Here is a 26942-nt window from a genome sequence, read left to right on the forward strand (position 1 = left end):
GGGCTTCTGTTTTTTGCAGGCACAGGAAGGCCCTGTGAGCTTCCCGGAACTCCAGGCCCTACAGAACTTTTATTCACCTTTTCAAAGTCTACAGGACAGGGACTTCCCTGGGTCAGTGGCTAAGATTCCAGGCTCCCAGTGCAGGGTATCTGGGTTCCATCCCCGGTCAGGGGACCAGATCCCACACACTGCAACCAAGAGTTTGCAGGCCACAACCAAAGATCCTAAATGCAGCAAGACATTCAGGACACCCTGAAGACACCCGGCACAGCTGAATAAATAAATACATATTTTTTTTAATTGTTTTATAAAACTCTACAGGACAAATTCAGGATGGCTGTGACACAGTTGGTCGGTGTCCAGGATGCTGTAAACTCCATCAGGACAGACTCGGAGGGCACAAAGGAAGTACTCTCACCTCTCCTCCGAAGGTGGAGTGTTTGCCTTACAGGACAGAATTATCAAACAGTCACCGTTTTGCATGTCTCATGGAGGAAGTGGAAACATGAGCCCTGAGGTCATGAGGATGAAAGAGTATCCTGTGTACCTTAGGAAATATTCCCCCAGTTTTGACATGTGTATTAACTGAAAAATAATGCACAACTTAAAAGATGAGGATTATGTTTTATTCAGAGGACAAAACTGAGGGCTTAAGCTTCGAACACAGCATCTCAGATAACTCTGAGAGTCTGCCTGCAAGGAGGCAAGGGAAGAGCAGGATAGACAGGAGCTTTTGCAACAAAGGCCAGGGAGTCAGAACCTCTAAAGATGACTGGAATTAAAGAAAGCCAGACATCCTGTATTAATGACTTTAGCACTTTCCTATGTATGAAAGTGAAAGTGTTAGCCACTCAGGCATGTCCAGCTCTTTGAGACCCCATGGACTATAAGCCATCCAGGCTCCTCTGTCCATGGAACTCTCCGGGAAAGAATACTGGAGAGGGTTGTTGCCATTCCCTTCTCAGGGGATCTTCCTGACCCAGGGATCAAACCTGGGTTTCCTGCATTGCAGATGGATTCTTTACTACATGGGAAGATGCAAAAGTCAGGGTTCACTGAAATCATTCCTTTGCCATGCACCTCAGCTACAGGGGCCAGTGTCGTATTCTTTCCCACCCCGAGTCTCCTTAGGGTACATTGTTGGAGAGTGGCTGCAGTAACTGAAAGGCTTGGCAGTGGGCAGCCCTCATCCTTAATGTACTGATATGATAAATTAACAACACCCTTAATTTACTGATATGGTAGGCGATACTTTTTTTATTGACATGTGTACATACCCAGTAGGAACAAGGAATCATTGTGCTATTTTATTCAAAGGAAAGCTTTTTTGTCACTGTCCTCCCAAAGGCCATGCCAATGTGTTTTAGCTGCTCATATTAATGGACAAAGAGAAGTCATCTAGAATGTCCGAGCAGGCAGGCAACCCTTTGAGATCACTTAACCAAGTGTGTTCAAACTGTAATCCTGTCTCGTTAGTGCTCCAGTTATGAAAATAAGTGAGGCGAACCATCACGTTTTATAGAAAGACTAGGATACAACAGAATGGATCCAAGAGCTGGCCACTGGAAGGGCAACGCTGCCTCATGAAACTTTGTTTCAATTGTGTTTGTGTAGTGTGTGTGTGATGGATAAGGATTTATCTTATTTTTGTTGCACGGTTTGAAAGAGTTTGAAAAAGACTGATCTGCAGGCTTTCTGCATCACTGAGTCTTAACTTTTAGAGGGAATTACAAAGTCTTTTGAGGCTCCTATGAAAACAGTAGGCCTACTTTTCCAAAAATACACATAAAATTTTAGGTTGCAATTTCAAGGGTAAGCCTAGCATCAGCATAAAGAATTCCCCAAATAGGCTACACTTTTCTTTTTAGAGCTTAAGTCCAGAAAGGTTATTTTTCCCCATATAAGAAAAAGTTGAGAAAGGGACAAAGCATCTTCGTGGACCCCTACCTCAGAGGTAAGGAGAAAATGTTTTCAATGTATGAAATGTAGTTTTACAGAAAATGTTACTCTTCCTATTAATAAAAGAGAGAATTAAGGCTAAAACAAGTGTCTAGATAATGTTTTTGTTTGTTTGGTTTGGGTTTTTTGCCTTTCTTTTTCTATATTTATTTTTAATTGATTGATGATTGCTTTCCAATATTGGTTTGATTTCTGTCATACATCAACATGAATTAACCGTAGGTGTACATATGTCCCCTCCCACCCACCCTTAGACAATGTTTAAAATATAGCAGATGTTCAATACATATCTTTGAAGTCAACATATGAACTTATTTTAGATCTGGAAATTAAAATTCCTTAGGCAAGATTTGGTAATATTAAAAAAAAAGAAAGGTAAGTAACATGAAGAGTGGGTACCTGTTTTGCAGTCTCTAACATGGGCCAGTTTCTCCCTGGTACAGACAGCCAAGTCCATGATGTCTCCTCTGACTTTCCCACCTCTTTCCTTGATGGTACATCCAGAATCACCCGAAGATATACCACCTGCATCTAAAATATGATGAAAACACCATAATATCTCATATTTCATGCTAGTGATATTGCTTATAACCTCTATATAAAAAACGCATCTAGAACCAAAACTCAAATTTTTGTGGCTTTTAATAAAACTGACCCACATTACTGAAAACAATGGGGAATGTACAGAAGTCTGCAGCCTGAAAATTGAAAATCGTGAAGGAAGCATGGTCTTTTCTTAAACGTAGCAGACCCTGAGTTAGTCCCACCTCATATAACATTTGGGGCTGCTCTGATTCTCCTCTTGACTAAGGAGGAGGCTCTCTCTCCCCATACTCTGCTCCACACCCACTGATGAAGAGCTGGTCTCCCTCCTGTAGCCCTTGTGTAGCACCTAAAGAATTACACATTAAGATTGTCCATGTCAACTTCTGCACAGATTGAGGCTGAAAATTTCTCAACTTCTCCAACCACAGGAAGAGAAATGCCCAGAGGCTGTCATCAGTTTTTATGCTAGATCATTCCTCTGAGAATGAAAGTCAGCACTTCACCTTGGGAATGTCACTGTGTTAGGTTCTAGAAAACATGAAATTGAAATCTATTTCCAGATGGATATTTTCTTTTTTAAATGAGTATAAAGAGATGCTGATTTTGGATACAACTTTGACACTTTGAAGATAATGTGAAAATATCAATTTTACATTACAAAATTATTACTACAAAGAAACATGACTAATAGTAAACAAATCTCCTTCCTTTGAAATAGTCATGATCTGCAACTACCCCAAATGGCACTACCCACTCACCCAAAACTGCTGTCCATACCCTTTTTGGTGGAGTCAGTCTTTCAGGAAAATCACAAAATTTATTTCATTTTAAAAAATTTGATTATTCCTGCTAATTATCCATATAGCTTACTGCTCAAATGATGTCTGGTGGTTTCTAAAAATTCAGTCTACCATAGATGCTGGGAAAGATTGAAGGCAGGAGGAGAACGGGATGACAGAGGATGAGATGGTTGGATGGCATCACCAACTCGACGGACATGAGTCTGAGCAAGCTCCGGGAGTTGGTGATGGACAGGGAGGCCTGGCACGTTGCAGTCCATGGGGTTTCAAAGAGTGGGACACGACTGAGCCACTGAACTGATAGAATGGTAGTTGCCAGAGTCTGGTGAAAATCGCTCAGTCGTGTCCGACTCTTTGCGACCCCATGAACTATACAGTCCATGGAATCTCCAGGCCAGAATACTGGAGCGGGTAGCCTTTCCCTTCTCCAGGGAATCTTCCCAACCCAGGGATCGAACCCAGGTCTCCAGCATTGCAGGCAGATTCTTTACCAACTGAGCTATCAGGGAAGCCGGCCAGAGTTTGGGGTGAGGGGCAAATGGAAAGGTACTGTTAAATGTGTACAAAGTTTCAATTTTGCAAGAGGAGAAAGGTTCCAGAGATGGATAATGGCAATGGTTGCACAACAATGTGACTATTGTTAAGGCCACACTGGACTGTGCACTTCAATATCGTTAAAATGGTCAATTTTACACTCCACATGTTTTACCACAATTTTTAAAAGTAAAAATATTCAGTCTACCCTCAAAGGATGAAGGATTTCCATCACTTGCTAGTCACAAGGATGTGCAGAAGATGTGGAAAGAAATTCTCAAAGAAAAGCTGGAATGGCACTTGCATGATGGCAACAGGGGCTGGAATTATGAGACCAGACATTTACATTGTCTAAGTCACTGGGTCTGCGGTACTCTATCACAGCAGCCCTAGGAAACTAGCACATCGGGCAGCCAACTCGCACTGTGTGCTATGGGCTATTTAGAGTAGCCTGTCGACAAGTATCTTGAGGTCAAATCTGGATTTGCAGGGAAGAGGGCTTCCACCAAACAGTGATGTTTACTACAGATGGGAAGTGAAAACAGACTGGGAAACAGGCACACCAGGTTTCTACCATCTCTGCAAGGCAACAGTGTTGACATTTGTATGTCATAAAGAATTTTTAAATTTTTTTTCCCAAATTTATTCAGTAAGAAACAAATAAATCAGAAAAATTGGCTTCCTAATGTCTGGGGGTTCCCAACGGCCAAACACCATCAGGAAATTCAGTGGCAGGCTCTGTGTTTGGGAGTCTCAAAGAAACACAACAAACACAGAGGGATGCTTCAAGGAAAGGAAGATGGGATGCTCAAGAAGTGAGTCTGCTCTGATAGCTGTGGCCAACACTTCCAAAACTATGTTGAATAGTAGTGGTGAGAGTGGGCACCCTTGTCTTGTTCCTGACTTTAAGGGAAATGCTTTCAATTTTTCACCACTGAGGATAATGTTTGCTGTGGGTTTGTCATATATAGCTTTTATTATGTTGAGGTATGTTCCTTCTATGCCTGCTTTCTGGAGACTTTTTATCATAAATGGATGGTGAATTTTGTCAAAGGCTTTTTCTGCATCTATTAAGATAATCATATGGTTTTTATCTTTCAATTTGTTAATGTGGTGTATTACATTGATTGATTTGCAGATATTAAAGAATCCTTGCATTCCTGGGATAAAGCCCACTTGGTCATGATGTATGATCTTTTTAATATGTTGTTGGAATCTATCTGCTAGAATTTTGTTAAGGATTTTTGCATCTATGTTCATCAGTGATATTGGCCTGTAGTTTTCTTTTTTTGTGGCATCTTTGTCTGGTTTCGGTATTAGGGTGATAGAATGAGTTTGGAAGTTTGCCTTCTTCTGCAATTTTCTGGAAGAGAGTAATAAAAGGAATCCAGATAGGAAAAGAAGAAGTAAAACTCTCACTGTTTGCAGACGACATGACCCTCTACATAGAAAACCCTAAAGACTCTACAAGAAAAAAAAAAAAAAAAAAGACTCTGCCAGAAAATTATTAGAGCTAATCAATGAATATAGTAAAGTTGCAGGATATAAAATTAACACACAGAAATCCCTTGCATTCCTATACACTAACAATGAGAAAACAGAAAGAGAAATTAAGGAAACAATACCATTCACCATTGCAACAAAAAGAATAAAATACTTAGGAGTATATCTACCTAAAGAAACAAAGACCTATATATAGAAAACTATAAAACACTGATGAAAGAAATCAAAGAGGACACAAATAGATGGAGAAATATACCGAGTTCATGGATTGGAGGAATCAATATTGTGAAAATGACTATACTACCCAAAGCAATCTATAGATTCAATGCAATCCCTATCAAGCTACCAATGGTATTTTTCACAGAACTAGAACAAATAATTTCACAATTTGTATGGAAATACAAAAAAACCTCGAATAGCCAAAGCAATCTTGAGAAAGAAGAATGGAACTGGAGGAATCAACCTGCCTGACTTCAGACTCTACTACAAAGCCATAGTCATCAAGACAGTATGGTACTGGCACAAAGAAATACAGATCAATGGGACAGAATAGAAAGCCCAGAGATAAATCCACATACCTATGGACACCTTATCTTCGACAAAGGAGGCAAGGATATACAATGGAAAAAAGACAACCTCTTCAACAAGTGGTGCTGGGAAAACTGGTCAACCACTTGTAAAAGAATGAAACTAGAACACTTTCTAACACCATACACAAAAATAAACTCAAAATGGATTAAAGATCTAAATGTAAGACCAGAAACTATAAAACTCCTAGAGGAAAACATAGGCAAAACACTCTCCGACATAAATCACAGCAGGATCCTCTATGACCCACCTCCCAGAATATTGGAGATAAAAGCAAAAATAAACAAATGGGACCTAATTAAACTTAAAAGCTTTTGCACAACAAAGGAAACTATAAGCAAGGTGAAAAGACAGCCCTCAGATTGGGAGAAAATAATAGCAAACGAAGCAAAAGACAAAGGATTAATCTCAAAAATATATAAGCAACTCCTGCAGCTCAATTCCAGAAAAATAAATGACCCAATCAAAAAAAGGGCCAAAGAACTAAACAATCATTTCTCCTAAGAAGACATACAGATGGCTGACAAACACATGAAAAGATGCTCAACATCACTCATTATCAGAGAAATGCAAATCAAAACCTCAATGAGGTACCATTACACGCCAGTCAGGATGGCTGCTATCCAAAAGTCTACAAGCAATAAATGCTGGAGAGGGTGTGGAGAAAAGGGAACCCTGTTACATTGTTGGTAGGAATGCAAACTAGTATAGCTGCTATGGAGAACAGTGTGGAGATTTCTTAAAAAACTGGAAATAGAACTGCCATATGACCCAGCAATCCCACTCCTGGGCATACACACCGAGAAAACCAGATGTGAAAGAGACACGTGTACCCCAATGTTTATCCCAGCACTGTTTACAATTACCAGGACATGGAAGCAACCTAGATGTCCATCAGCAGACGAATGGATAAGGAAGCTATGGTACATATACACAATGGAATATTACTCAGCCATTAAACAGAATTCATTTGAATCAGTTCTAATGAGATGGATGAAACTGGAGCCCATTAAACAGAGTGAAGTAAGCCAGAAAGATAAACACCAATACAGTATACTGACACATATATATGGAATTTAAAAAGATGGTAACGATAACCCTATATGCAAAACAGAAAAAGAGACACAGATGTACAGAACAGACTTTGGGACTCTGTGGGAGAAGGCGAGGGTGGGATGTTCTGAGAGAACAGCATTGAAACAAGTATACTATCAAGGGTGAAACAGATCACCAGCCCAGGTTGGATGCATGAGACAAGTGCTCAGGGCTGGTGCACTGGGAAGACCCAGAGGGATGGGATGGGGAGGGAGGCGGGAGGGGGGATTGGGATGGGGAACACATGTAAATCCATGGCTGATTCACGTCAATGTATGGCAAAAACCACTACAATATTGTAAAGTAATTAGCCTCCAACTAATAAAAATTAATGAAAAAATAAAATAGATTGCAGAAAAAAAAAAAGACTATTCCCTGGCCAATAACAACTATAAGACATTATCAATTATAAGACATCTTATAATAATGTCAAAATATAAAGAATGTACATTTTAAAATCAATGAAAAAAAAAAAAAGAAGTGAGTCTTCTGCTCAAAGGCTTGGTCGAGTCACTCCTATTTCATTCAGATGGGATGCAACCGAATGGTCAGACGGAGCTGCACTTACATTTCTGTGAAATCCTGCTTGTTCTATCACAGTCACTGCTAGAGGATGCTTCGTTATCAATAAGTGCAACAGATGGAGGCTGAAATGAGTAAAGATATTTGGTCAGATTTAAGATATTAAGTCATAAACCAAAACATTACCACGAGATGAGAAGGAGAATGGAAATTATGTCCTGTGTCAGTAGAGTACCACGAGCTAGGAAAAGAAAATGTTAGCAGGTAAGATGCTTGAAAGAGGAGGAAAGATTGCCCATTTTAGAAAAATAGATAAGGCCAAGCTACAGTGTTCCCCATTCATGAATCTTTGATTTCAATGCTGTGAGCCAGATACAGCCTTTAGACCTCGGAGGCAAAGGTGTGAGCCTTGCCCCCAAAAGTGAAGTCTCTCAGTGGTGTCCGACTCTTTGTGACCCCCTGGACTGTAGCCTACCAGGCTCCTCTGTCCATGGGATTTTCCAAGGCAAGAATATTGGAGTGGGTTGCCATTTCCTTCTCCAAGAAGGTCATCAAATGGAAGGTGGTACAGGTGGTCACAAGCTTCCTGGTGACGACGATAAAGAATTTGCCTACAGTGCAGGAGACGAAGGTTCAGTCCCTGGAGAAGGAACTGGCAACCCACTCCAGTGTTCTTGCCTGGAGAAATTCATGGACAGAGGACCTTGTTGGGCTATAGTCCACGGGATCGCACAGGGTTGGACACGACTAAAGCGACTAACACACATACAGATGATCACAGACCTTATGCTTCTGTAGCTCTCAGACATAGGGACTCTGATGTGAACAAGTTTATACAAGAAAATAAACTGAGCCCAGAGGATCTGGGCCACCAGCCAGATGATGAGGCTCCTGAAAAAACTGGTCCAAAATTAGTTCACAAAATAGATGAAGAGAACCATTAATATTTTCTCTTCACAGTAATTCCCTGTTGAAGAGGCCTGATTTTTTTTTTTTTTTTAAGAAAAATGGGGGAAATCAACAGGTCTCTTTATGAGAGTAAAGGCATATTGACGACACACTACTCAGGTAACACTTCTGGTCTAAGATGTTACTCCAAATACTAAGTTTTTGCTAAGTATTGCTCCAGATACTAAGTGTAACATCACTCAGAAATTGCAGATTTGCTTCTCGATTCAACCTAGCTGCCTGTTTAATAAGGAGCCCTATGCACGGCGGTTGATTCTAAATTTCCGTTGTGTTTGAAATTATTTCTCTTTATATAAATTAGCAAGATGAATCATATTATGTTACATACCAAATAATAGTACCTTTAAGGTACAGTCCTTTTCACCAGGAGACTTAAAAACGAATGAAGTAATTAAAACTCAGAAAACAGAAGAGTGATCCACTCGCCTCCCACTTTCAGTCCTTTTCAGCGGCCAAAACATCTACATTAATATCTTACTCTGATAAGCTCCCCAACGGGAAATATATATATATATGAATATGAGAAACCCTGGAAAGACTCAAAGTTGAAAGAGAAGAGAGAAGAGAAGTCGCTGCTTTCTATTAGAGAGGAAAAGAGATGTGCAGAGAAGGGCAGTGTCCACGAAGGAGTGGTAGGAGGGAGACAGCTCAGCTGCTAAGCGGCCTACACACCGACGGATGCCCCTGGGGGCGCCCCACCTCCGCGGCGCCGGGGCTGCGGGCCATGCCTCGCGCCCTCACGCGGGCGCGGCCGCTCATGTCCCCGCGGAGCCCAGAGGCCGCCAAGTCTCACTGAGGGCGCTTCTTCACCAGCACCCGGGCCGCATAGAGCCAACAGGGGCGGAGGAGGTGGATCTCCGCAGAATCGAGGCCCGGCTCCCGCGTGGGTGGAGCCGGGCGCGCAGCCCGCCGTCTTCCCGCGGCGGGGGCGGGGGCAGCGCCTGGGCCGGAGGGGGTGGGAGCCTGCCTCCAGACTTTTCTTTGCATCCGCCCCCCCTCAAATTTATCCAGCTTTCTAGTTTTTGCCTATCAGAGGTGTATATAAGGTTGCATCACACTTTTTTGTCTGTGTTATCTGCTCACTTCTGCTCCTGGCTTCTGGATGTTTTAGAATATGTCATGTCAGTGTTGTTTCTGAGAAATATCTGATTCATCTACTGGGGCATTGGGAGGATTCATTTAAAATTAAATTAATATAAAAATATGCAGGAATGCTTTAAAAAAATGGTAGCCGTATCTTCATCTGTGTGATAGATGTGAGGGTTTTTCTGTTATTGTTCTGTGAATTGCCTGTTTATATTCTTGGCTGTTTTAAACTGTACTTCTCGTGTTTTTCTTGTCATTTGAAAGAATTTTTTTTTCATAACATAGCAAATACCTACTCTTGATTTATCACTTGTTAATTTTAACTATGAAGTTCTTTATCTAATCAAGTCTTAATTTCGATGTAGTCAAATCTATTTTATTGTTTGTGCTTTTGAGATTTTCTTGAAAGAAAATTTTCCCTGCCCTGAATTTACAAGGACTTCATAGGACATTTGTGTTTCCCTGGTAGCTCAGATGGTGAGGGATCTGCCTGCAATGCAGGAGACCTGGGTTTGATCCCTGGATTGGGAATATACCCTGGAGAAGGGAATGGCAACCCACTCCACTATTCTTGCCTGGAAAATTCCATGGACAGTCCATGGGGTCACAAAGAGTCGGACATGACTGAGGGACTAACAGTTTCATTTCTTTCGATTTCATATGACATTTATTAATTTTATGTTTTCTATTCACATAAGCTACCTTGTATCCTTTAAGAGTTTATTCATATATATACATATAAATATATATTTATATGATATGTATGATGTGAGGTAGGGATCTAACTTTATATCACTTTGGTAAGCTGTTTACTCTTAACATCATCTATTAAACTTACAATGGTTTCTGGAGGCACTGTCAAGAAATAGCAAATTCCCATATGTATCTGGATCTGATTTTGTGTCTTCCGTTTCTATTGTACTTATTTATATCTGCTCAGAATCAATACTTTATCCCTTTAAAAGAATTTTTAATGACTTTAGCATTTACTTATTTTTATTTTTTGGCCACACTGCATGGCATGTGGGATCTTAGTACCCCAAGGAGGGGTCGACCTGCAGCCCCTGCAGTGGAAGCACAGAATCTTAACCACCGGACCGCCAGGGAAGTCGCAGTACTTTACCTCTTTTAATTATTGTTTCTTTGTATTACTCCTAAAATCTGGTGGGGAAAGTCTTTATTCTTTGATTTTTTGATTGATTTATTTTTTGCCAACTGTATTCTTTCATATAAGTTTTTAAAATAAGTTTGTCAGGCTTCTTTAAAATTCCTGATTAATTTCCAACGGGCACTGTATGGAATATAGAAATTAGTTTCAGAAGAACTGTCACTCTTGCAGTTATATTTCTTCATTTATTCAAGTATCTCTTTATATCCTTTAATAAAATTTAACTTTTTCACAAAAGCCTTGTATATTATTTATGGAAACATAGTCTTATTAGTAGTTTGAAGCTTCTCTTTTTTTATTATGTTTTCTATTTGGTTATTATTAATGTAGATACAGGATATTGATTTTTGTAAATTGGTATCAGATTTGCTGAACTCCTTAGTTCATATAGCTTGTCCTTTGATTTCACTAAGTTTGCATTTAGATGATCATGTCATCTACAAATAATAGTAATTTTGTCTCATCCCTTCTTATTCTTCTTTTACTTGTCTTATCACGTTGATCAAGTTTTCCTGAATAGTATTGAAAGTGACTGTGATAGCTGATATTGCTTTCTTCCTGACTTTAAGGAGACTATCTCTGAAATGTTTCCATTCTGAGTCTGCCATAAATATCAGGTTTATAGTCTTTCATATTTTAAGGAAACTCCTCTTCTAACCCTAATTTTCAAAGATTACTTTAATCATGAATTTGTATAGAACTTTAGTAAATATATCTATGGATGTATTGAAAACTTGTGCAGAGGTTATAGACTGCTTATTGTATAGGCTGTTTATTGAAGTTATTTATTTATATATTTCACATTAGAATATTCTTTTATTCAGTTGTCTTGGGAAACCATTAGCCCTAAGGGCTGGCAGTGCAAGAGGTATAGTAGCCTTGGACAGAGATGACCAGTCTGGACTTGGCTCAGTGAAGCCATGGTAATAAATATGTTTCTTTGAAAATGAATGAGTCTGAAAGTTGTGAATGATCATAAAATGCATATTAAAAAGTAGGGCAGGTGGAGAACAGAATCTGGGCAAGGAATCTACTTTTGAAAAATCTGAGCTTTGTTTGTGAATATAAAAATAATCTTTACGTCATGTTTTCCAAATTGACCGCCTCAGATGAATTTGACTTATATTGATGTGAGAACACTAACAGTGATGAGAAGCACTGAGAACACCACAGACAACGTCAAACAGTCAAATCCTTTCAATTTTCCAAATACTGACTCATTATGAAATAAAAAATATTGATTATTTCTAATCATTATCTGCATTTCCACCTCTCTGCTATAATTATTATAATAACTGATATACAAATTCACACTGTGACCTCCACATATGATTTTTAAAGACACTTGTGTATTCCTTGTAATAGGGAATTCATAGCATGGTCACAAGCACGCATGGGCTTTAGAGTCCTAAAGATTAGGATTTATATCTTGACTCCATCAACCCACTAGCTTTCCGTCTCAAGGAAATGCACTTAATCTCATTTAGCCTCAGTTTCTTCAACTGTAAAATGGAGATAAAGGTAGGCCAGGATTTCTCAACCTTGGCACTATTCACATTTTGGCCCAGATAATGCATTATTTGGGGGGAGGGGGATCTGTCCTCTATATTATAGGATGTTTAGCAATAATCTTGGCCTCTACTCACTAGACACCAGTATCTCTTGGCATTGTGAGAACCAAAAATGTCCATAGATTTTGACAAATGTCTTTTGCAGGGTAAATTGCCCTAGATAAAGAACCACTGAGGGATTTCCCTGGTGGCCCAGTGGTTATGAGTCAACTTGCCAATGCAGGGGACATGGATTTGATTCCTAGTCCAGGAACATCCCATATGCCACGGGGGAACTTAGCCCGTGTGCCACAACTACTGGGCCGCCTCTCTAGAGCTGATGCTCTGGAACAAGAGAAGCCACCGCAGTAAGAATTCCGAGCCCTGCAACTAGAGAGTAGTGCCCACTCATCACAACTAGAGAAAAGCCCACGCACAGCAATGAAGACCCAGAGCAAACAAACAGACAAAAAAAGGCTTTGCCTTCCAGTGCACAGGGTGTGGGTTCAATCCCTGGTCAGAGAGCTAAGATCTCACATACCTCACAGTTGAAAAACAAAAACCTAAAACAGAAGCATTACTGTAAAAAATTCAGTAAAGACTTTGAAAATGGTCCACATTAAAAAAAACAAACACGAAGACCCACCAAGATATGGCTACCTCTCAAGGCTGTTTTGACTGTTTTGAGGATTAAATGAAATAAAAATAATGACACAGTATAGTGTGTGGCATGTAATACAAATTGAAGTTCCAGTACTTTGGCCACCAGATGCAGCATCAACTCATTGGAAAAGACCCTGATGCTGGGAAAGCCTGAGGCAGGAGGAGAAGGGGACGACAAAGGATGAGATGGTTGGATGGTATCCCTGATTCAATGGACATGAGTTTGAGCAAGCTCTGGGAGATGGTAAAGGACAGGGAAGTCTGGAGTGCTGCAGTCCACGGAGTCACAAAGAGTCGGACACGACTGAACAACTGAACAACAATAACAAATTATATAATTAGTTATTATTGATATCAGAGGGTAGGTTCTTGTCTCATGGCATAAAGAATTCAAAGATAAGAGAAGGAGGTCAAGAAAGCAAAATGAGGGTTTATATAGGTGATATGCTCTTAGGGGAGAGCAGGCAGACTCAGGTGAACAGCTGTCCTGAGTTTCTTCGGCAGGTTGGTTATGTGGAATGTAGAAATGAAAAGGTAAAATATTCACTGGGGAGGGAAGGTTTTGGGAGTCATATTCCCTGATTTTCATACCAGCTCCACCTTCTTGAGAGGTGGAGGAATTTTTGTTCTTATTAAGTCTTGGTTGGAATTGTCACGGTGTAGGAACATGATGGGTACTTCTTACCTTCAAGGCTAATTCTATTGTAATGAGAATACAATGAACAAAAGGTTACATTTGGAAGCTGGAGATTCCCACCTTTCTTTGCCTCCAGGATATTTATAGACCCAAAATATGTCTAGAGATTCCAGCTCTTCTTTGTCCGCCCAAGGATCCCCATTGACCTCCATTGTTTGCAAGGCATGTGGGTTCTTGCCATTTGGCCCATGTCCCCTTTCTCTGCTCATGTCTAGCTAACTGCCTTCTTTGACATTTATTATCATAAGAATGTGTGATGAACACATTTTACAAAAGTTTACTTAGTATAATTTTTGTCATGTTTCATATTTGTGTCAAGCCCGTTCATGTGCACATACTGGCTCATAATGTTCCTAGTGCTGGACAACTCTTCACATTGTCTTCTGCCCACCTTTTAGCTCCAGCCCTTGCTGTGGTGATCAGCTGCACACAGTGTAACCTCGGCTGCACCATACCTCTCTCTCTCCAGCTTCCATCCTGGGGCTTCTCTGCTACTGCAGGATACCCGTAGGAACTCACTCAGCCATTCCAACAGAGGAGCAAACCTGGAAGTGTGAAGAAGTTCACATCTCACACTAAACTTGGCCAGTGTGTCATGGGAAATGCTGGATAAATATTCCCTTCTCCACCCATTGGGCAGACTGCTTTGTGGTGCATTCTATGGCTTCACAGAGGGTCCGAGTGGAATCAAGTATCAAATGTCACAGTGGTGCTCACCTGGTAATGCACTCTTACGTGGACTTCATCATCCCTGTTTCACTCTTCCTTCTCCCTCTCTACTGCGTCTTGCAATCACTTCCCAAAAACAGACTACTTGCATGCAAACCTTATCTCAGGTTCTATTTTGGAGGGAACCTAGTATCAGTTGAAACAAAAAAAAAGTGCAATCTAACAGGGGTACAATCTAAAGGTACAATCTAAAAGTACAATCTAAAGGAGAATTTGTTTTATGTAGTGGTCTTTCTGCGGACTTCAGTCCTGGGAGGCAGTCCCTCAGCAGGGACTGCTCCTAAGAGATGTATCAACAGTCTGTTCAGTTCAGTTCAGTTCAGTCGCTCAGTCATCTGTGACTCTTCGTGACCCCATGGACTGCAGCACGCCAGGCTTCCTTGTCCATCACCAACTCCCAGAGCTTGCTTAAACTCATGGCCATTGAGTCAGTGATGCCATCCAACCATCTCATCCTCTGTCATCCCCTTCTCCTTCTCCTTCAATCTTTCCCAGCATCAGGGTCTTTTCAAATGAGTCAGTTCTTCACATCAGGTGGCCAAAGCTTTAGCATCAGTACTTCCAATGAATACTCAGGACTGATTTCCTTTAAGATTGATGGATTTGATCTCTTTGCAGTCCAAGGGACTCAAGAGTCTTCTCTAATACCACAGTTCAAAAGCATCAATTCTTTGGCGCTCAGCTTTCTTTATGGTCCAACTCTCACATCCAGATATGATTACTGGAAAAACCATAGCTTTGACTAGATGTACCTTTGTTGGCAACTTCAGCTTCTTCAGCGTTACTGGTTGGGGCATAGGCTTGGATTACCATGATATTGAATGGTTTGCCTTGGAAACCAACAGAGATCATTCTGTCGTTTTTGAGATTGCATCCAAGTACTGCATTTCGGACTCTTTTGTTCACCATGATGGCTACTCCATTTCTTCTAAGGGATTCCTGCCCACAGTAGTAGATATAATGGTCATCTGAGTTAAACTCACCCATTCCAGTCCATTTTAGTTTGCTGATTCCTAGAATGTCGACATTCACTCTTGCCATCTCCTGTTTGACCACTTCCAATTTGCCTTGATTCATGGACCTAACATTCCAGGTTCCTATGCAATATTGCTCCTTACAGCATTGGACCTTGCTTCTGTCACCAGTCATAGCCACAACTGGGTATTGTTTTTGCTTTGGCTCCATCCCTTCATTCTTTCTGGAGTTATTTCTCCACTGATCTCCAGTAGCATATTGGGCACCTACTGACCTGGGGAGTTCCTCTTTCAGTATCCTATCATTTTGCCTTTCATACTATTCATGGGATTCTCAAGGCAAGAATACTGAAGTGGTTTGCCATTCCCTTCTCCCTGCTTATTTAACTTATATGCAGAGTACATCATGAGAAACGCCAGGCTGGAAGAAGTACAAGCTGAAATCAAGATTGCCAGGAGAAATATCAATAACCTCAGATAGGCAGATGACACCACCCTTATGGCAGAAAGTGAAGAGGAACTAAAAATCCTCTTGATGAAAGTGAAAGAGGAGAGTGAAAAAGTTGGCTTAAAGCTCAACATTTGGAAAACTAAGATCTTGGCATCTGGTCCCATCACTTCATGGCAAATAGATGGGGAAACAGTGGAAACAGTGGCTGACTTTATTTTGGGGGGCTCCAAAATCACTGCAGATGGTGATTGTAGCCACGAAATTAAAAGATGCTTACTCCTTGGAAGGAAAGTTATGACCAACCTAGACAGCATATTAAAAAGCAGAGACATTACTTTGCCAACAAAGGTCCATCTAGTCAAGGCTATGGTTTTTCCAGTGGTCATGTATGGATGTGAGAGTTGGACAGTGAAGAAAGCTGAGCGCCGAAGAATTGATGCTTTTGAACTGTGGTGTTGGAGAAGACTCTTGGGAGTCCCTTGGACTGCAAGGAGATCCAACCAGTCCATCCTGAAGGAGATCAGTCCTGGGTGTTCATTGGAAGGACTGATGCTGAAGCTGAAGCTCCAATACTTTGGCCACCTCATGCAAAGAGTTGACTCATTAGAAAAGACCCTGGTGCTGGGAGGGATTGGGGGCAGGAAGAGAAGGGGACGACAGAGGATGAGATGGCTGGATGGCATCACTGACTCAATGGACATGAGTTTAAGTGAACTCCGGGAGTTGGTGATGGACAAGGAGGCCTGGCATGCTGCGACTCATGGGGTCACAAAGAGTCGGACACGACTGAGCGACTGAACTGAACTGAACTGAACCTTGTTGGCAAAGTAATGTCTCTGCTTTTTAATGTACTGTCTATGTTGTTCATCACTTTTTTCCCAAGGAGCAAATGTCTTTTAATTTCATGGCTGCAGTCACCATCTGCAGTGATTTTGGAGCACAGAACAGTAAAGTCTCTCACTGTTTCCATTGTTTCCCCTTCTAGTTGCCATGAAGTGATGGGACAAGATCCCATGATCTTAGTCTCTTGAATGTTGAGTTTTAAGGCAGTTTTTTCACTCTCCCCTTTCACTTTCATCAAGAATCTCTTCAATTCCACTTTGCTTTCTACCATAAGGGTGGTGTCATCTACATATCTGAGGTTATATTTCTCCCAGCAATCTTGATTCCAGCTGTGCTTCATCTGGCCCAGCATTTCACATGATCTACTCTGCATACAAGTTAAATAAGCAGGTTGACTATATACAGGCTTGACTTACTCCTTTCCCAATTTGGAACCAGTCTGTTGTTTCATGTTTATTTCTAACTTCTGTTTCTTAACCTGCATACAGATTTCTCAGGAGACAGGTAAGGTGGTCTGGCAGTCTCCTCTCTTGAAGAATTTTCCAGTTTGTTGTGATCCACATAGACAAAGGCGTTGCCATAGTCAATAAAGCAGAAATAGATGTTTTTCTGGAACTCTCTTGCTTTATCTGTGAGCTTTTTCAAGAGCCTGGGTTCATTGAAACTATTCCTTTGATATGCACCGCAACTATTTAGGGCCACTATCCTGTTTTTTTGGGCCTCACTGGTGGCTCAGACAGTAAAGAATCCACCTGGGATGTAGGACACCCAGATTCCATCCCTAGGTTGGGAATATCCCCTGGAGAAGGGAATGGCTACACACCCCAGTATCCTTGACTGGAAAAATCCCTTGGACAGAGGAGCCTGGCAGACTCCACCAGATTGCAAAGAGTTGGACACGACTGAGCAAGGAACACACATAGTGACTTCATGACTGTAACAGTCTTTGTTTACTGATATATCAGGCAGCATTTTTCTTTCTTTCTCTTTTTTTAGGCAACATTTTTCATTCAAACTAGGCTAGCCTCGTTCAGAAAGCAAATGTAGTATTTACTCATTTAAAACATGTTTCACACGCACCCTGGACACAAGCACTGGTATCTGAATTTTATCCTGCAGATCAGCTGTAAAGTTTTTCAGTTATTTTTCAGTTTTTCAGTTATTCATTCCAGTGGTTGTAGCTTAAATTTTTGAAATGATTTTTATTAGGAAAACCCTGCAAACAATGACAACCTACTAGTGCAGACACATGGTTGAATACCTGTGAAATTAGTGTATTAGTGGTGTTGTCATCTTTGGACCTTATTTTAACACTTTAAAATTAACACTGGATTAATTTTAAACAGTTTCATTTTTTAACTTTTTATTTTTAAATGTATTACATTTACAGAAAAGTTGCAAGACTAGCCCAAAGAACATTTCACCAAGATTCACCAGTTAACATTCTGACATACTTGTTTAATCTTTTCTCTTCATGTTGAAGCTAAATCTGGCCTCTGTGTTCCAAGGTCAAATTAAATCTTGAAGGCAGAGTTTTGGGTGAAGTTCAAAACTGAAAGAATAGCTTTAGTGCTTGGCCAGGCAAAGGGGGCTACAGTGAGCTAATGCCCTCAAAGTTGTGAGTCTCCCCAACTTGGAGGGGATAGTGAGAAGTTTCACAGTAAAGATTCAAAGAGAGCATGATCAGGTGGTGGACATTCTTCTGATTGATTGGTGGTGAGCTAAGTGGGAATCATCATCATTAACCTTCTGATTCCAACCAGTCTGGGGTCTACGGCATACTGTCCCTCAGCCATTAACTTTTTCCACGTAGTAGGGGTTTCAGTATGTGCAAGACGGCTCAGAAGATCTTGTTGTGTGAATCCCTTGATGGGGAACAAGGACCTTGTCCCAAGGCTGCAATAGTGTTTCTCTTGACTTTGTTTTTCCTTTGTCTCTCATCCCCTCTTCTTCCCTAATTTACAACTGCTTCTGTCTACCCATTGGAACTCAGGAAAGGTCATGCTGAATGAAGACTACTTCCTGTAATCAAAGAAATGGGGGAACACAGAAGAGCTTTGTGCCCAGGAGCCCCATAGGGCTCTGCTCATTATCAGTGTGTGTGTGTGTGTGTGTGTTGCTGACCCATTTACAAAGTGGTTGTAGACATTATACCCTTTGACCCCCTCATATTTTAGTGTGCATTTGTTAAGAATAACAATATCTTCCAATTTTCTTGTATAACCACCAATCCAATCCCAAAATGTAACATGGATAAAATACTGTTGTCCAAGTATCATCAATACTTAATTTAGACAATATTCCCCAAATGTCCTTTAAAACTTTTTTTTTTCTTTCGCTTCTCCAGAGCCTCAGTTTTTTCCTTTTATTGTCATTTTTTAACCAGCCCGTGTGGCATGTGGGATCTTAGTTCCCCAACCAGGGATTGAACCCATCCTTGTCCCTTGTGTTGGAAACATGGAGTCTTAACCACTGGACCACCAGGGAAGTCCCTGTCGCAGTCTTTTATTTGTGATGTGAACTGCCTCTCTCTCTCCCTCTCTCAGCAAATTGTAAAAAATACACTACTGTCATTACTAAAATATCCAGAGAAAGAAAAATTCCCACTATGTGTGTTAACTGCTTAGCGACTGTGATGGGAATCTTTCCAAACCATTTCATCTGCCTCTTGGCCTGCAGTGAATGCTCTGCATTCAGTGAATTCCTTCTGGAGACATGAACTGACTAGCACTGAGTGTTCCATGCTGCAGAGGTATTTTTATCTCTGTGTGCCCGCTGGTGCTCCAGGAAGGATTTGAGATTACTTATACATGTACAAGGTAAAAAAAAAAAAGGAAAATGTTTACAGTAGAGAGCTCCTCTATTCCCTAGTTCCTACCTTAGTTCTCTAGCCATAGGCTTTATAGACTTCCTGCACCTAAAGCCCGCTTTGGTTGAGAAAATCCGTCCAACAAAAAACTGCACCCCAGTGATTTCAGAGCACCATTTTGACTTTCCTTGGCTATAAGCACCTTCACCTTGGTGGGCTCCTTTTTCACTTAAAAGATATTTAAAATTATATCTTATAACTTAGGTGATATAAAGATGAATATATTAACATTATATAATAGAATATTTTCTTGGAACTCAAATTTTTCCTTTTCCAATTTAAAAGAAATGAAACATTTTCAAGCACTCCCCCCACCAAAGTATTATGGGCCCTAGAGTGTTAGGGATGGCCCCCGACTCCCATTTCCCACCAGAAGTTCACAGAAGATGGGTGAGGGTGAATCCCAGGCCAAAGATTAATAGTCAAGGGCAGATGTGAGTCCTCCAGGTCCGATTTCCTTTACAGCAGTCCCCTCTGTGTGAGCTGTATGTCCACTTATTTTCTTTAATTATGGCAACTCTTTAGTTTTGTTGATTTTCTCTGTTGATTTCTGGCTTTTGATTTCATTGATTTCTGCTCTAATTTCTTCTGCTTCTTTTGGATATAATTTGCTATTTGTTTTCTAGTTTCCCAAGGAGGAAATTTAAGTGATTGATTTAAGATCTTTTTTCCTTTCTAATATGTGTGTTCAATGCCATACATTTCTATCCAGCACTGTTTTCACTGCATCCTACAAATTTTGATAAGTTATGTTTTCATTTTTATTTAGTTCAAAACATTTTTCAATTTCTCTTGAAATTTGTTCCTTTACCCATGTACTATTTAGAAGTGTGTTGTTTAATCTACATGTATTTGGAGATTTTCCAATTATCTTTCTGCTAATGATTTCTTCTTTATTCCCACTGTGGTTGGAGAGCAGACATGGTATGACTTCTATTGTTTTTAATGTGTTAAGTGTGTTTCATGGCCAAGATAGTGGTCCATCTTGGTGAATGTTCCAAGTGAACTTGAGAAGAATGTGTATTTTTCTGTTATTGGATGAAGTAGTCTATAGATGTCAATTATGTCCAGTTGATTGATAATGCTGTTAAGTTCAGCTATAGCCTTATAATTTTCTCCCTACAGTCTGTCCATTTCTGAGAGATAGATGTTGAAGTCTCCCACCATCAAAATGGATTCATTTATTTCTCTTTGCAGTTCTATCAGTTTTTGACTCATGTAATTTAATGGTCTGTTGTTAGGTGCACCCACGTTAAGGATTGTTGTGTCTTCTTGTAGAACTGACCTTTTTATCATTATGTAATGTGCTCCTTTATTCCTGATAACTCTCCTTGCTTTGAAGTCTGCTCTGTCTGAAGGAAAATTCTATCCATTCCTGTATTCTGGCCTGGAAAATTCCATGGACAGTAGAGTCCATGGGGTCGCAAAGAGTCGGACATGACTGAGCGACTTTCACTTCACTTCACTTCACTGTCTGAAATTAACACAGTTACTCTTGCTTTTTGAAATTAATGTTAGCAAGGTACAATTTCCTCCAACCATTTAACATTTAATCTATATGTGTCTTTATATTTAAAGTGGGCTTCTTGAAGACAACATATAGATAGTTGGATCTCGTTTTTTAAAATCTTTTCAAAGTCTTTTTAATTGATGCATTTAGATAATTGATGTTCAAAGTAATTATTGGCAGAGTTGGATTAATATCCACCATATTATATCTACTGTTTTCTTTTTATTGCACTCATTCTTTGTTCCTGTCTTTGTCTTCTACACTTTCTCTGGGGTGTTTTTTGTGGTTTTAACATATTTTTATTGAAATATATTTAACATGCAACACTGTGTATATTTAAGTCTTCCCAGATGGCTCAGTGGTAAAGAGCCCACCTGTCATTTCAGGAGATGAAAGAGATGTTGGTTCTATTCCTGGGTTTGGAAGACCCCTGGAGGAGGAAATAGCAATCCACTCCAGTATTCTTGCCTAGAAAATTCCATGGACAGAGGAGCCTGGCAGGCTACAGTCCATGGGGGTCTCAAAGAGTTGGACATGACTGAGCAACTAACGCTACTACTATTACACATACATCACATCTTTTGTATCTATACACTCATTGATTGGCTAGTAGACTATTTCCAAATCTTAGCTATTGTGAATAATGTTGCAATAAACATAGGAATGCATATATATATTTGATATCTTGTTTGTTTTAAATTTCCTTTGTTTATATACCCAGAAATGGAATTGCTGAATTATGTAGTAGGTCTATTTTCAATTTTTTGAGGAACCTCAATATTGCTTTGCATAGTGGCTGAACCAATTTATGTTTCCACCAACAAAGTGCAAGCATTTCCTTTCCTCCATATCTTCACCAGCATCTGTTATCTCTTATCTTCTTGATGATAGCCATTTTAACAGATATGAAGTGATATCTCCTTGTGGTTTTGATTTGCATTTCTCTGATGATTTATGGTGCTGAGCATTTTTTTCATGTACCCGTTGATTATGTGGGTGTCTTGTTTGGAAAAATGTCCTCTGCCCATTTTGAAATCAGATTGTTTGCTTTTTTTAATTATTGAATTGTATGAGTTTTTTTTAAATCTATTTGCATGTTGACTCCTTATTGGAATATGCTTTGCAAAAAATCTCCCATGGATGCCTTTTAATTTTGTTAATTATTTCTTTTGCTATGCAAAATGTTTTAACTTGATGTAGTCCCATATGCTTTTGGACCAGTATCATAGTTTTTATTACTATGGCTTGATAATTTTGCTTGAAATCAGGAAGTGTAACACCTCTGGTTTTGTTTCATTCCACCAGAGTGCTTTGGTTATTCAAGGTCTTTTGTAGTTCCATACAAATTTTAGGATTGCTTTTTCTATCTCTCTGATAAATACCATTGGTACTTTGATGGGGATTGTGTTGAATCTATAGATGTGCTGCTAAGTCACCTCAGTTGTGTTCAACTCTTTGTGAGCCTCCAGACTGTAGCCCACAGGCTCTCCTGTCCATGAAATTCTTCAGGCAAGAATATTGGAATGGGGTGCCATTTCCTACTCCAGAATCTATAGATGGCTCTGAGAAATATGGACATTTTAACAGTTATAATTCCTCTGATCCATGAACACAGAATGTTTCCCATCTGTGGCTTCTTCAGTTTTTTTTTTCAGCAGTCTTATCAGTTCACTTTAGTCACTCAGTCATGTCCAACTCTTTGCGACCCCAAGGACTGCAGCACACAAGGCTTCCCTGTCCATCACCAAATCCTGGAGCTTGCTCAAGCTCATATCCATTGAGTCAGTGATGCCATCCAATCATCTCATCCTCTGTTGTCCCCTTCTCCTTCAATCTTTCTTAGCATCAGGTTCTTTAACAAGGAGTCAGTTCTTCGCATCAGGTGGCCAAAGTATAGGAGTTTCAACTTCAGTGTCAGTTCTTCCATGAATATTCAGGATTGATTTCCTTTAGGATTGACTGGTTGGATCTCCTTGCAGTCCAAGGGACTCTCAAGACTCTTCTCCAACACCACAGTTCAAAAACATCAGTTCTTTGGCATTCAGCTTTCTTTATAGTCCAATTCTCACATCCGTACATGAGTACTGGAAAAACTATAGCTTTGACTAGACAAAGCTTTGTCAGCAAAGTAATATCTCTGCTTTTTAATATGCTGTCTAGGTTGGTCATAACTTTTTTTCAAAGAAGCAAGCATCTTTTAATTTCATGGCTGCAGTCACCATCTGCAGTGATTTTGGAGCCCAGAAAAATAAAGTCTCTCACTGTTTCCATTGTTTCCCCATCAATTTGCCGTGAAGTGATGGGACCAGATGCCATAATCTTAGTTTTCTGAATGTTGAGTTTTAAGCCAACTTTTTCACTCTCCTCTTTCACTTTCATCAAGAGGCTCTTTACTTATTCTTTGCTTTCTACCATAAGGGTGATGTCATCTGCATATCTGAGGTTATTCATGTCTCTCCCAGCAATCTTGATTCCAGCTTGTGCTTCATCCAGCCTGGCATTTTGCATGATGTACTCTAAGCAGGGTGGCAATATACAGCCTTGATGTACTCTTTTTCCTATTTGGAGCCCATCTGTGTTTTCCATGTCCAGTTCTAACTGTTGCTTCCTGACCTGCATCCAGGTTTCTCAAGAGGCAGGTCAGGTGGTCTGGTATTCCCATCTCTTTCAGAATTTTCCACAGTTTGTTGTGATCCACACAGTCAAAGTCTTTCACATAGTCAATAAAGCAGAAATATATGTTTTTCTGGAACTCTCTTGCTTTTTAGATGATCCAGTGGATGTTGGCAATTTGATCTCCGGTTCCTCTGCCTTTTCTAAATCCAGCTTGAACAGCTGGAAGTTCACGGTTTACATATTGTTGAAGCCTGGCTTGGAGAATTTTGAGCATTACTTTACTAGCGTGTGAGATGAGTGCAAATATGCAATAGTTTGAGCATTCTTTGGCATTGCCTTTCTTAGGGATTGGAATGAAAACTGACTTTTTCCAGTTCTGCTGGGTCATATGGTGGTTTTATTCCTAGTTTTTTAAGGAATCTCCATACTGTCTTCCATAGTGGCTATATCAATTTACATCCCCACCAACAGTGTAAGACCGTGTCCTTTTCTCCACAGCCTCTCCAGCGTTTATTGTTTGTAGACTTTTTGATGACGCCCATTCTGACCAGTGTGAGGTGACATCTCATTGTAGTTTTGATTTGCATTTCTCTGGTAATGAGTGATGTTGGACATCTTTTCATGTATTTGTTAGCCATCTGTATGTCTTCTTTTTAGAAATGTCTGGTTAGATCTTTTTCCCACTTTTTTCTTGGGTTGTTTGCTTTTCTGGTATTGAGTTGTATGAGCTGCTTGTATATTTTGGAAATTAATCCTTTGTCAGTTGTTTCATTTGCTATTATTTTCTCCCATTCTGAGGATTGTCTTTTCACCTTGTTTATAGTTTCTTTTGCTGTACAAAAGCTTTTAAATTTAACCAGGTCCCACTTATTTACTTTTGTTTTAATTTCCATTACTCTAGGAAGTGGGTCATACAGGATCTTGCTTTGATTTATGTCATCAAGTGTTCTGCCTATATTTTCCTCTAAGAGGTTTATAGTTTCTGGTCTTATATTTATGTCTTTAATCCATTTTGAATTTATCTTTGTGTATGGTGTTAGGAAGTGTTCTAATTTCATTCTTTTACATGTAGATGTCTCAGCACCGTGTATTGAAGAGTCTGTCTTTGCCCCATTGTATATTCTTGCCTCCTTTCTCAAAAATAAGGTACGTAGGTGCATGGGTTTATTTCTGGGCTTTCTATCTTGTTCCATTGGTCTATATTTCTGGTTTTGCTTTTTTTTTTTTTCCCCCAGTACCATGCTGTCTTGATGACTGTACCTTTGTAGTGTAATCTGAAGTCAGGGAAGTTGATTTCTCCAGCTCTATTCTTCTTTCTCAAGACTGCTTGGATGGACAAGGTCTATTCAGGGTCTTTTGTGTTTCCATATGAATTGTGAAATTTTTTGTTCTAATTCTGTGAAAAATGCCAATGGTAATTTAATAGGGATCACATTAAATCTGTAGATTGTGTCTGGTAGTGTGATCATTTTCACAATGTTGATTCTTTCTACCCAGGAACATGGACTATCTCTCCATCTATTTATATTGTTTCTGATTTCTTTCATTAGTGTCTTATAATTCTGTGTACAGTTCTTTTGTCTCCTTAGGTATGTTTATTCCTAGATATTTAATTCTTTTTGTTGCAATGGTGAAAGGGAGTGGTGCCTTAATTTCTCTTTCTGAATTTTCATTGTTAGTATATAGAATGCAAGTGATTTCTGTTTATTGATTTTGTATCCTGCAACTTCGCTAAGTATACTGATTAGCTCTAGTAATTTTCTGATACTATATTTAGGGTCTCTATGTACAGTATCATGTCACCTGCAAACACTGAGAGCTTTGCTGTTTGGCCTCTTCTGCCAGTCTTTCTCCATAGCTCTGCCCATTCAGGCACTTAGAAGGCTCTTTTGCCTGGGATCGTTCTCTGTTGTATGGTGTGTCAGGCACATAGAGGGGCCCCCCTGTCTGGGACCCTACTCTGTAGTTCAGTGCATCAGGCGTTTGGTGGGCCAGCCTCTCTGTTGTTCAGCTGCTGATGCTGGTATGTGGGAAGAGAGAGGCTATGGTGATGGCTTCACCCCCTACATGTGCCTCAGCAGTATCACCTTGCTTCCATGGCTGCCTGGCTTTCCTCCACTGGCTTTTCCCAGCGTGATCTCCTCCCTCATGTCCCCTCGATCTGTCTCTCCACAGTCAACAGCAGCCCTAGCCCTGGAATTGCTCCACAATCCCCAAACTCCAGCTCCTAGCCACTGCGCCTTCCAGGGGACCTGCGTCCCTGTCCAGGGTATGTATGGCTGCAGCAAGGACTGTCTGATTCTCATCCCAGTTAGGCTGCCGCAGATCAACTGTTTTACTCTCAGCCTTAAATGTTTCTCCTGTGACTCAGACAGTTGCCCCGATGTGGGGATCAGAACCCTGCTTCAGTTCCCCCACCCACTGAGGGCAGGTCCAGTCCTACTAACACTCCTGTTTTTCCCCCTTGTTCCTTTGTCCTACCGAGTTTTGTGTGGTTCTATACATTCTTTGCCACCCTCAGCTAGTGTTCTGCATGCACGTCTGTGTCTGAAGCTGTGTTCCTGATGTATCCATGGAGAGAGATATACTCCACATCCACCTACTCCTCCACCATCTTGTTCTCCCTTTCTCTCCTTGCTATTTTTTGGAATTGTGCATTCTGATGGGTATATCTTTCCTTTCCTCCTTTGCCTTTAGCTTCTCTTCTTTTCTCAGCTATTTGTAAGGTCTCTTCAGACAACCATTTTGCCTTTTCGTATTACTTTTTCTTGGGAATGATCTTGATCACTATCTCTTATACACTGTCACAAACCTCCATTCCATAGTTCTTCAGGCACTCTGTCTATCAGATCTAATCCGTGGAGTCTATTTGTCACTTCCACTGTGTAATCACAAAGGATTTGATTTAGATCATACCTGAATGATCTAGTGGTTTTGCCTAGTTTATGCAATTTGAGTTTGAATTTTGCAATAAAGAGTCATGATCTGAGCAACAGTCAGCTCCCAGTCTTGTTTTTGCTGACTGTATAGAGCTTCTCCATCTTTGGCTGCAAAGAATATAATCAATCTGATTTCAGTATTGACCATCTGGCGATGTTGATGTGTAGAGTCTTCTCTTGCGCTGTTGGAAGAGGATGTTTGCTATGACCAGTGCATTCTCTTGGCAAAACTCTGCTAGCCTTTGCCCTGCTTCACTTTGTACTCCAAGGCCAAATTTGCCTGTTACTCCAGGTTTGTCTTGATTTCCTACTTTTGCATTCCAGTCCCCTA

The 26942-nt window shown here is 40.3% G+C and overlaps 1 protein-coding gene across 2 annotated transcripts in view; it reads right to left on the reverse strand.

Moving 5' to 3' along the window:
- Positions 1-26942, reverse strand: part of PIWIL4 (piwi like RNA-mediated gene silencing 4) — a 111540-nt gene that overhangs the window by 47848 nt on the left and 36750 nt on the right. For both annotated transcript variants that reach the window (XM_061143979.1, XM_061143970.1), the window contains exons 4-5: positions 7594-7672; positions 2359-2490 (exon numbers count right to left, since the gene is read on the reverse strand). In XM_061143979.1, the coding sequence (XP_060999962.1) occupies positions 2359-2490; positions 7594-7672 (211 nt within the window). The remainder of the gene's footprint in view (positions 1-2358; positions 2491-7593; positions 7673-26942) is intronic.

The sequence above is a fragment of the Dama dama genome, chromosome 1 (genome assembly GCF_033118175.1).
Source record: "Dama dama isolate Ldn47 chromosome 1, ASM3311817v1, whole genome shotgun sequence".
NCBI lineage: Eukaryota > Metazoa > Chordata > Mammalia > Artiodactyla > Cervidae > Dama > Dama dama.